Source organism: Vulpes vulpes, chromosome 4, assembly GCF_048418805.1.
Source record: "Vulpes vulpes isolate BD-2025 chromosome 4, VulVul3, whole genome shotgun sequence".
Taxonomy (NCBI): Eukaryota; Metazoa; Chordata; class Mammalia; order Carnivora; family Canidae; genus Vulpes; species Vulpes vulpes.
Genome location: NC_132783.1, coordinates 78,873,547 through 78,886,083, shown reverse-complemented (window position 1 = coordinate 78,886,083; position 12,537 = coordinate 78,873,547). Strand labels below are relative to the sequence as shown.

General features: G+C 34.5%; 1 protein-coding gene and 1 non-coding gene across 7 annotated transcripts in view; both read left to right on the top strand.

Moving 5' to 3' along the window:
• HERC4 (HECT and RLD domain containing E3 ubiquitin protein ligase 4) overlaps positions 1-12,537 on the top strand; it is a 158,127-nt gene that overhangs the window by 82,433 nt on the left and 63,157 nt on the right. For 2 of the 6 annotated variants that reach the window (XM_026003495.2, XM_072756144.1), the window contains one exon: positions 10,747-10,866. The exons of 3 other annotated variants lie outside the window; for them this stretch is intronic. In XM_026003495.2, coding sequence (XP_025859280.1) covers positions 10,747-10,866 — 120 coding nt within the window. Of the gene's footprint in view, positions 1-174; positions 280-10,746; positions 10,867-12,537 lie in introns of all 6 variants that reach the window. One more of the 6 variants, XR_012001096.1, reaches the window with a different exon arrangement.
• LOC140598821 (U6 spliceosomal RNA) lies at positions 11,458-11,564 on the top strand. Its single transcript, XR_012001378.1, has one exon. It is a non-coding gene; the product is annotated as a U6 spliceosomal RNA (small nuclear RNA).

The window sequence follows — 12,537 nt, the reverse complement described above, 5'->3', positions numbered from 1 at the left end:
AGAGATTGCATCCTGGTTGTGATGATGAACATTTAAACTCAAGTTCTTTGCTATTGGGTATTAATGGTTTCAATCGAAGTAGAATGTTTCATTTGAAATAAACGACTAACTTGAAATTGGAACCATATATAATTCATTAATTTGCCTATTGTTCTTTCCTGCCCTTCTTCCCAGTGTAACAAATAGTAACCTTTACACTTGTAGCAGTTCAAAGTTATGGGAAGAAGTAGAGTCTCAGCTGTTTCATTAAAGATGGATTTGAGACATCCCTGACAGCTGGTAGGTATATCTCTGTTATGCCATTTGGTATTCTTGAGAAGCTATTTTGGGAGACATGACGTAAGGGAGAAGCATGTTTCTTATCTCTAGAATGACTGAAAAACCCAAACAAACCTAATCTTTAGTTTCCTCTCCTTAATAGCTTCTTTAGCATTTTCAGACCCTTTTTCCCTAGTACTAAGGGAAATGTTAAGGAATAAAAGAGATAGTACTGCTTATTCTTTCAGTGTAGTTCCTGGGTATTTCCTTTTTTCCTTATTTACTTTTTTCTTTGGTATTGAGTATTTTCAAGATTCCTAGTAAAATAGTCATTTCTCTTATTATAATTGATGAGATGATTGCCATTTCTTCCCATGGGAAACAAATCATTCTTAAACTTGCCTTTCCTGGAATAAGACTTTCTTCCAGCATTTTAGGGTTAATTGGATTCTGCAGTAAAATGCTGTTAAGATCCTATGTCTTCATAGGAGGAGTCTCTACTTTTCTCTATGCCTTTTGTCTAGGATTCAAGAGATTAACTAGATTTTTTTTCTAACCTCTGGATTCTCTTTTCCTGTTACTTCAGTGAACCATCCTTTGTCAGTTGGACTCTATTGCCAAATAATTATTCACTCTCTCACTTCTTTATCTACTTATCTTTATTACCCCTTTAAAAAATAATTGTTTTCATTAGCTGTGTCTTTTACCACAAGTTAAAGGGAAGGTGGGAGAAGGAGGGGAAGTTGAACTTTTCTTCATAATTAAAGACAGAACTTGAGCAATTAGCTTAAAGTGCTTTGCCTAGTTCAGAAGCCTCAACTTCTACTGAGATAGAACCCTATGGGACTCCATCTCCAGAGACATTTTTGATGGAGCTGTACTTGAGATACTAGGATCCTTCTTCTTGCTGGCTAAAAGGGATGGGGAAATCATTTTAACAGTGACCAGAATTAGAACCTCCTTTGAACATTAATTCATGTGAGCACTTTACATATATTCTTCATTTAACTTTGTAAATTCTGAATAGTTTATATTTTGCCCTTTAATCTAAATGTCAAAGGTCATAAACTAGTAAGTAGCAGAGTTGAAATCCAATCTACTTCCAAAGTCCCTGCTGCTTCTAATGTATTTCTCTATCCGCAGGTATAGTAATAGAACATGTTTAGAAGAGGATTTGCTTTTATTTTATGCCCCTATATCTGTAGGCTCATACTTAAATAATTGTAGATAGCATTTTATTATTAAAAGACCATTTTTTGCTGCTTCCAGTGTGATTTTAAACAAGTCTTTTTTATCATATATGTAAATGGAAAAATTATCTATACAATAAGGATTACTAGCCTTGATAGTTTCCCAGGATTAATGTATTATTCTAATTATACAATATATGTAATCTACATTCATAAGGCACTCATTTTATTAACCAACACTACCACTATTTGGATGGGAAACAGCTACTTTCAGTTTGATTTATTGGGTTATGAGGAAATGGGTTTGTTGTTTGAAGTTGTTATATACTCAGAAGCAGAATGATAATGATATTAATGTCTGAAGCATCTCTTACTGGGGGTCTTTAGGGCAATCATTTATCTTTCTCCTGCTCCTTACTTTGGAGAAAACTTTCCTTGGTCCTAATCTGCCATAAATAGGTATTTGTGGACATTAACTATCAGGATGATTCATTTTCATCTTTAGTGAAACCCAAGTTGCTTATCAGAAATTTGTTTTTTCAAAGACACCTTCTGTCTGACAGCTGTGTATATATTCCTTCTCTCTGCTCCATGGTTGAAAATTAGAAGTTTCCTCAAACAGTTGCCTTCTTGACAAGGATTAGGAACCAGATTTGGAGCTAGAGAACTGGACTGTGTGTTTACTAATCATTTTAGGATATATGGGTGACTTGTTCCTCCCTTATGTCATGTCCTTTCAAAAGCTTTTAAGTAAAATCATTCCCAGTGTTCCAAATGGTATTATAAGAAAGATAGTTTTGGTACTTGCTGTCAGGAATGGATATATTACTAGATACTTGAGTTTATTGGCAAGTCATTTGGTTATTTAGTAGTTTTTGAGTTTTGACACAGTACATTGTAGAGTTTCTGATGTACCTAAAGAAAAGACTGATTTGGTCTCCATAGCCTAATTGCTACATATCATGCTACCTTCTAAATCAGTAATTTTCAGTTTTGTTTTGTGGTTGGTTTTTTATAGGGAACCCTTAATAAACCAAACAGATCAGGCACACATATATACTAAACATACACCACCTCTGAACTGAGGTTTGTAAACCAGAATACTACTAAACAGTAATGAAAATGTGAAATAAGTATTATGATCAAACATATAGATTTTATTTGGTATATTTTAGGCAATAATAGTGTATAGGTTGTTTTGAACTTGTGATTTCTTCTTTTTATTCATTTCACAAATATTTACTGAGTGCCTGCTATATGCTTATCAGTGTATTAGGGATGCAACGATGAGGAAAAGATGTGATTTCTGCCCTTGTTGAGGTTATAAATATAAAGCAGTTATATACATACAAGTAAATAAACATTTGATACATAGCTTGGTAAGTGCTAGATTAAGGAAAATTAAGGGTGCTGTGAGAACATGTAAGAGGGCTCATAACTCTGAAGAATAAAGGAAGAAGGCTTCCTCCAGAAAATAATGTCAGTGTTATCTACCACACAAATGTATTTATATATATATATATTTTTTAATTTTTAAAACTGTTGATTTTCTAAGTATATCATTATATATGTATGCAGGTCTTTTAGATTAGGTCTTGTTCAGTGTCTAATTTCCCTGTTTTTAAAAGCAGTGTTAACTGATTTTCTCTTTAGTTGTTAAATCATTGTGACTGAGTTAAATATCAGCCATAATTTTCCCCCAAGTGTAAATTTGACTGAAATTTGTTTATGAACCAAAACTGGTTCCTAAATTGTTAATTTTTATTCTAACATAGCACTTCTTTTCAAAAACATTTATCTGTAGGATATTACAAACTGCAAACATTGGTTGGTATTTGTGAGGGAAACTACAGTTTACTTTTAAAATCTGAAATATTTAAGATAAAAATACATATCAGAGGTCAGTGAGATGTGCCTCATTTTGTACCAGACTTCCTAAATTTTAGAGTCCAATGTGATTAAAAGTTGGTGTGTATATTTATAAACATAAATATTGGACAGGGAAAAGCCGAAGAGTTTTCTATGTAATTATTGTGTATGTTTTATTTTTTAGTAGAAAGAGCTTGGCTAAAGATGCTAGGGCAAGGGCCTACAAACTTTACTTGTAAAGGGCCAGGTAGTAATATTTTACACTTTGCAAGCCATATGGTCTCTCTTGAAATTACCTAACTCTTAAAATAAAAAAAAAAGTTCTAAACTAGGCTGTAGACAATATGTAAATGGATGGTCATAGCTACTTTCCAGTAAAACTTTACTTATAAAAACAGTCTATGGGCACAGTTTGGCGCACAGGCTATAGTTTGCTGACCACTGCTCTTGGATGAAGGTTTTGATCTCCATGTATAAGCTAAGTATCTTTTTGTTTGAAAGCCAGGAATAGGAGTTTTACAAAACCTAGTCAGTCTCCCAAATGTGTATTCTGACCTCAGATATAAATTTAATAAAACAGTGAAAGAAAAGAGCTCAGGGTGCTTTTGTCACCGAATAGAGGGATTAAAAGTATCAACTTTGAAAAGCATTATTTTCTTTTTAAAGATTTATTTATTTATCTGAGAGAGAGCTCAGGGAGGGGCAGAGGGAGAGAATCACAAGCTGGTTCCCTGCTGGAGCAGAGCGCCACACAAGGCTCCAGCTCATGACCCTGCTGCGATCATGACCTGAGCCTAAATCATGAATTGGCAATTAATGCCACCTAGGCACCCCGAGAATGCCTAAAAATGTATATTTTTTTTAAAGTGCATGCATATTGCAGAGGCCCATGTTAGATTTCTGGCTCTTTTAGCTTTGTGACCTTGGTTAAGACTCTTGAAACTCCAAGCCTTAGTATATATTCATCTATATGGTGGTAGTAATAGTAGCTATTTTGTAGAGTTGTTTTAAGGATTAAACTAGGTAATGTACATGATGTTACTTAGTAAGTGGTCCATAATGATACCTATTATTATTTTATTAGTGCAACATAACATCTGAATGGATTTTAAGGTAAAAATCTGCATTTTGGTGAAAATGTAAAGTGCCATCAGAAGCACAAACTATGTGTAGATGTAGATAGATTGATAGATAATTTGTTTCTCATTTTATTTGTCCATTCATTCATCTCACGGTTCTAGAGTGCTTGTTTGGACACAAGCACTGTCTCATAGATTTATACCTCTACTAAGTGATTTCTTTTGTTCCTAAACCAAGTACTTCTTCGATATATTTTATAGGATATTTAGCTAGTTTTATTTAGTTTGTTGTTAGCTTAAAAGTTGTTTCTTTTGATATTTTATTTTCTTCTCCTAAATGTGGCATCTTTCTTAGTGGTCTGCATTTGGCCCTCTTTGTTTATTTTGTTTATTGGCCCTTTCTACCTCTGTCTCATTTCCTGCCACAGCTTTGTCTTCTTTAAAGAAAATGTTCTCAGTTATGTGTTTTAGGCAAACCTTCCTCTTGAGCTTCTTGTCAGTCTTGCCATCATTTTAAAATTAAAAAAGATTTAATACCAAATTTCTCATACTTCCAGCTCTTCTCTCCTACCAAAACTGTCATCTTTTCCTGACTTATATATATTTGTGTTGCCAGCATTTGTTTTTCAATTAGTCATGCTTGAATTTTGAACTTGGCTTTGACTCTTTTGTTATTAATTAGCTACCACAGCCTCTGCATTCTTTTTTATTATCTAGAAATCTTGAGTCTTTAATATTTTATTTATTTCCCTACCACTAGCCTTTGTACTTATTTTTGACTATACTTCACACTGTCAATAGAAAATTTTAATAAAATATCATTCTATCATTTATTAACTCTAAAACCTAATTTCTCTATGGAATTTTTCTTTTAGCTCATGCTATTTTCTCTTTGCCTAGAATTTTCTTCCTCAAACTTTCTTTGAAGTCCTTTTCATTCACTTTACTATTCAATTTTTATTTTGACTAACTTTATATATAAAGAAACATTGAAAGACAAACGAAACACATACACATACATGCCCTCCATTCTAGATTCAGAAATTAACTTGCTGTCACATTTGCTTTTACATATGTGTATGTTTTCTTGTCGTTTGAAAGTAAATCCTGATAGCACCTTAGCATTTCTCTTCTTGGGTATTTTCCTGCATAACAACAATACTGTTATTTTTCTTAAGGAAATTTAACTGTAATTCTGTAATATCATCTATCTGGCTATCCAGGCATATTCAGATTTCTTCTTTTGTACCAAAAATTTTTTTGTTGCTGCTTTTTAAAAAACTGGAGTCCAGTCAAATTTTGTATCTTTTGCATCTGTTGAGTCTTTTACTGTCTGTGAACTAAGTAGCTCTCTTTATATATATGGATCTCTATTTTCTATCAGCAATGTTTTGTAGTTCTGAGATTTGAAACATCTTTTGTTAAATTTATTCCTAAATATTTTGTTTTTGTTGCCGTTGTAATGAAATACATTTTTTTTTAATTTTCCAGTTTATTGCTGGTAGAGAGAAATTCATTTGTGTTTTGTGTATTGACCTTATACCCTGTGACCTTGGTAAATTAAATTAGTTTCAGTAATTCTCTTACAGATTCATTTGAATTTTTTATGTACACAGCATGTGATTTTCTTCCTTCATTGACTAAGACTTCTAGTATAATGTTGGTTACAGTGGATATCTTGCCTAGTTCCTAATCTTAGAAAGCATTCAGTATTTTGTTACTAAGTATGATGGTAGCTGTAGAGTATTTGTGGGGTTTTTTTAGGTGGGCTTTATCAATTTGAAGAAGTGTCCCTTTCTATTCCTGTTCTGCTTGGAGTGTTTATTGTGAAGAGTTGCTGATTTTTGTTATATGCATTTCTGTGCATCTATTGAGATGAACAAGGCTTTTTTTTTTCTTCTCTGCATTTTTTTCCTCAAATGTAGTAAAATCCATTGATATTTGAATATTATACCAATCTTGCATTCCTGGGAGAAGTTCCACTTAGGCATTATATGTTATACTTTATACATACTGTTGGGTTTAATTTGCTAATACTTTACTGAAGGTTTTATATCTATATTCATGAGGGATATTGATCTGATAATTTTTCTCATATTGTCATCAACTTTTTTATTATCAAGGTTACTCTAGCTTCATAAAATGAATTAAGAAATAATTCCTCTTTCTTTTCTGAGTTTAAGATTGGTATTATTTCTTCCTTAAATATTTTCTAGAATTCACCAGTGAAACCATCTTAGACTGGCGTTTTCTTTTGGGAAATTTAAAAATGTCATATTAAATTTTAAAATAAATTGGGTAGGGGTGGGGGAATGGGTAACTGGGTGATGAACATTAGGAGGGTATGTGATGTAATGAGCATTGGGTATTATATAAGACCGATGAATCATGACCTCTACCTCTGAAAACAATAATAAATTATATTTTAATTAATTGAATTTAAATAAAAATAAACAGTGTAATTCATGTTTTCTGTTTCTTTTTGAGTCAGTTTTGGTAAGCCAATATGGTGATGTTTATGTATGCCTGTGTGGTGATGCCCCCTTTCTCATTCCTGGTAGTGGTGATTTCTCTCTTCTCCCCTTTTCTCAGAGTCTTATCAACTTTATTGATAGTTCCATAAAGCAGTTACTTTCATTGATTTTTTTTCCCTAGTGTTTTTATTTTCTCTTTCATCAATTTCTGCTCTTTATATCCTTTTTTTTCTCTACTTGATTTTTCTTTAATTTGCTCGTTTTTTTACATCCTTGAAAGAGAGGCTTAGATCACAGGTTTTATTCCTTTTCTTCTAACAGGATTGTTTAATGCTAAGTTTTATTTTATGCGCTGTTTGACCAGCATCCCACATTTTCATATGCTGTATTTCTATTTTCATTAAGTTCAGAATATTTTTGTAAAACCTCTGTTGCCTTACTCCATCATCTGAGTTATCTTTGAGTCTGGCTCTGTTGATTTCTGTGACTTGTGTGTGTGGTTTTTGTTTGATTGTTTTGTTTTGCTTATTTGCTTTTTTCGTATGTCTCATAATATTTGGTTGTCTGTAAAACAGTAAAGGCGGAGGTAAATAGATTTAAAGCCTATAAATGGGTTCACCTCTTCTGTGCAGCTGACAGTGTAGGGACTTAAATCAGTCTAGTCAAGAGTTAAACTGGGATTAAATTTTTATTTTGCTGTAGTTACCTTCATTGTACGAGAGGCTTCAGATTCCTCTAATGCTGCCTGATGCTTAGAACAGAGGTGAAATATCAAAGTTTTTTTCTCAGTGTTTGTATTCTGCTCTGTATGCCTGATAGAGGGATTTCTCTTCTCACCCTTGCCCTGCCTCAGTGGTAAACTGGTCCTGCTGGTTACTCAGTGTTTTTTAGGTTAACAGAGGAGTGAACACAGAAAATGTTCTTTATTGTTACTATATAGCATTGATCATAGGTGATTATGTATGCCTGGACCTCAGGGTGGGACTTTCTGATCCCTCCCTCAGCAGGTCCTCTAGTTCTCATACTGTTACAAGATTCTGGGCTTGGGACTCTTCTTGCCCCCATTCCTCCTATTGAGGTGGAGGTTTTTTTACCTCCTCCAAAAACAGGGCATGGAATTTCCTTCACTTTCCTCAGTGATTTAAAATTTATTCTCTATAAATATATGAAAGAAGAATTTGGACAGGGTGACAGGCCTTCTTTCCTTTCACAGTGGCAGCCAATTCCTTGCACCACTGGAAGAGACTCATGATCTTTTGCCCTGTTCCTAGTCATTCTCATGACTACCCAGTGGAGGTGTGTGCAAAAAAACTCTGTGAGTGAGTGGAAACTATCTGGGGGCACCAAGGGGTTTTATGCTGTCAAGCTATCCCATACTCAGCTTTAAGCAGTTTCTTACAGTTTTAAGTTCTTCTTCCCTGCTTGCTTGACAGTGGTATCTTCTTGCTTTGCCACAGGTGACCCATTTCTGGCATTCTGTTTCTCTTTGGAACTATCTGCCAATCCTTGTCATTCAAGCTACTTGATTGATTATCTTATGGCTTTAGCTCTCTGATAGATTCAAGAGAAGTTTTGGGTAATTTAGAGGTGTTAGATTAGATTAGATTATTAGATTCCAGTGTGCTAGGATTTTCCAGATATCTTTTAGTTACTGACTTAGTTTAATTCCCTTGTAGTCCAAGAACATACTTCGTATACCTTGGATTCTTTTAAATGTATTTATTAAGACTTGTTTTATGGTCCAGGATCTTTTACTTTAGTATTTTAGTTAATGTTCTATGTACAGTTACTGGGTGGGATATTCTATTATGGTGAGTTCAGGTTGGTTGAAATTGTTACTCAGATCTGTGGTGCTTGGTAGTTTTGTCTGTTTTATTCTATCAGTTATCAAGAGAGGATGTTAAAATTTACCAACAAATTTTGTTAATTCTCCCTTCATGTATTTTGAAGGACTGTTACTTGGAATTGTTATGACTTCTTGATAAATTAATCCTTTTATCATTATGCCTCCCAAATGTGCATTTTTTTTTCCTTTAGAAATGCTTGTCTTTATGTCTAAGTGTAGCCTCCCAGGTTCTGCTTTCACTGGGTTGTGTATCCCTTCACCTCCCCACCCCCCAGTCTCATCTTGTGCACTCATAATTTTAAGAGTTAGCCAAAGCAGGGTGCCTGGGTGTCTCAGTCTGTTAAGTGGCTACCTTCTGCTCAGGTCATGATCCTGGATCCTGGGGCCCTGGGATCAAGCCCCATGTTGGGGCTTCCTGCTCAGCTGGGAGCTTTCCTCTTCAGCTCTGCCCCTCCCCCGGCTGATGTTCACTTGCTGTCTCTCTCTCTCTGTCTTTCTCAGATAAATAAATTTTTAAAAATGCATTTTAGGGCAGCCTGGGTGGGTGGCTCAGCAGTTTAGTGCTGCCTTCAGCCCAGGGCCTGATCCTGGAGACCCGGGATCAAGTCCCACGTCGGGCTCCCTGCATGGAGCCTGCTTCTCCCTCTGCCTATTTCTCCTCCTATGTCTCTGCCTCTCTCGCACTCTCTCTCTGTCTCTCGTGAATAAATAAATAAAACCTTTAAAAAATAAAAAATAAATAAAAATGCATTTTAAAAAAAGAATTAACCAAAGATGGGGGTGTGGGGAATTTACATCCTGGCTTTATGGCTTCACCCTTTGGATTTCTTTCTGGGATTTTTCTTCCTCATTGTCTGCCACATTGGCTGCCTCACTTTGTGACATTTCACTCTTCTGTCTGGTAAAACGGCTGCTTTGTACTTGAGCTCTTACCCCCACCCCTGATGCTGATTTGGAAGCAGTCCCTTGGAAGCAGTCCCTTGGGCAAAAATGTGTATCACACATGCTTCTTTGAAAGATTGTGTCCTTCCCTGTTTTTGCTTACTTTTGGTTGAACTCCAGTGTTTTCAAATTGTTGAGTTTTTATATAATGTCTAGAGTTTGTAATTGTCATTATCAGGAGGTTAGTGTGACATAAGGTTAGTGTGACATATAGTTTGCTACTATATCCAATACTGGAATATTTCTATTTATCTTTTAATTTATAACAACCCCCACTTTTTTTATCCCATTGCCGTAACTGTTTGGAAACTCCTGGCCAGTCTTATGAAAACCCTACAATCAGAATATTTGATTGTTTCCTTCTGGTGATGTTTAATTTGTTCCTTTATCCCTAGTATTACCTATGAACTAGAATTAAGATCAAGAGACTTGATTAGATTCAGGTTAAATATTTTTCTGCTTCATGGATGATGCCTGTACTTCCTCTTGGATTATATCAGCAAGAACATTGTATTTGGTTGTCTCAGCATTGGTGGTGATTGGTTTGATCACTCAGTTAAGGTAGTGCTCTCCACTGCAAAGATTTGTTTTTCCCTTTGCAGTTAGTAAATTATTTCTAAGGATAGTGATTTGCTTTCTCTCCATTTTTTGTGTCCTACCCAAATGTCACCTCTCAGTTTTATTCATAGATCAGTACAGAGTAACACTTAACAAGCATTAGCTATTATTATTATTTAATTCCTATTCCCCAAGCAAAAGTTCTTAGAGATTCTAGTCTATATATACTATATATTCTTTAATGGTACAAATCTCATGTGATGGTTACAGAAATATTTTTCTTTTTTTAATAGATTTTTAGGTACTGAATACAGATGTTCCATCCTAGACATCTTTATGTCTCACATAGCACTTAACTAGCATTTTTTATATAGTAGGTACTCAGTAAACTTTTTTATAGAAAGAGAAAATTGGCTAAGAAATCTCAAAACTAAAAAAAAAAAAAGAAATCTCAAGACTTTTTCTATTTAAATATTTTTTATTCTTTGTATTAGGTACTAGTTAAACTTAATTATACTTTTTTTTTATAGGTAAATGAGAAAACGGGACAGATTATACAGTATGATAAATTTTATATACATGAAGTACAAGAATTAATAGACATAAGGAATGATTATATCAACTGGGTCCAACAGCAGGCCTATGGAATGGTATGTTTCCTGTTGCATTTTATAATTTCATTTTTATGTATCATTTATTCTCACAGAAAAGAAAGAGTTGCTTGTTTTTGAGACGCCAGTGTTTTTTCAGAGCTTTTATTCAAACTTATTTTTGAAATAAAAACACATTGGGAAGGAATAACTACTTATTATGCAGTATTTATAAGTAAACATTCCACTCTTATTACCAAAGCCAAAGCAAACTAAAAAAAAAAAATGCAAACGTGACATGGATTTTTAACTTTTCACGTATTTTCCTTGAGGTTGCCTCTTAATTCTCTCATATTGAGAATACTGGAGTCCCTGATAGTGGAACTCTAAGAATGTATTACTGTGAGATTAGTATCTCAGAATTATCCAAAGACAGTCATTTTGATTTAATTTTCCCGCCTGTGTTTAATTTTATTTCAGAGTTTTGACATATATCACCATGTGTACATACTTCTTCCCATGTGGTTAAGTCTCTAGTAACTAGACACTTCATGTCCCATTAAAATAATAGCAGTCTTTATAAAGCTTCATTTAGACACAAAATTTTAATATAGAACTGGGTAAGTGGTTAAGATCTAAAACAGATTTGCTCTGCTCACTTCAGCAGCACATATACTAAAATTGGAATGATACAGAAAAGATTAGCATGGCCCCTGTGCAAGGATGACACACAAATTCATGAAGCATTCCATATTTTTTAAGGGAAAGGAGGGAAACTGAGTGGGGAAAAATTAGAGAGGAAGACAAACCATGAGAGACAGACTCCTAACTCTGGGAAACAAAGGGTTGCAGAAAGGGAGGATTGTGGGGGGATGGGGTAACTGGGTGGTGAGCACTAAGGAGGGCACTTGATTGGATGAGCACTGGGTGTTACATGTTGGCAAATTGAATTTAAATAAAATACTAAAAAAACAGATTTGCTAACCATTGAAGTATACTTGAAGCCAACTTTTTTTCCCCCGTGAAGTAGATAATTTAAGCAATATGTGTGTAGCAATTGTAAAAGGCAAGTAGCCTTTCGCTGCTTGCTAGACACCAGCTGCAAGCTCCTTGTGGATAAGCACTCTGTAAGTTTATTCACCAGCACTTCTGGATTTAATAGTGTCTGGAATATGTGTAGTATGCATCAGAAACATACAGTAGTTTTTGAATGGCAGTGTAATTAGTGCATGCTAATTTTAGAGTACTCTCATCTGTAGGAATCAGGTCACTTCTAGAACATCTTTTGCTTTCCTAGGTATATGCATCTTGATAGGGAGAGACTTGTTGATTTTTTTCCCCAAGAATCATTGGGAGTCTGGGTCAAGTTTGTAGCCTTTCTACAGATTTAGGTCTACTAATTTGCTCATTGAACAAATACTGAGTATATTGAGAACCTCCAGTGACTGGCATCAATTTAGGTATTGGAAATAACAGTGATTAACCAGACAGAGAAGGGCCGTGTACTGTGCAGTTTATAATCTGGTTGGCAAAATAGACAGTAATCCAGTAAAGCAAAAAATATTAGCTAATGACATGCACTCTATAGAGAATTAAGATAAAGACTGTGGTTTGTTTTTTGCAATTGGATAATCAGAAAAGTCCTGCCTGATGAAGTATGGGTTATTGTCTAAGTGACTAGAAGCAGCAACATAAGATCAAAGCAAAGAGGATTTCAAGAAAAATGAATAT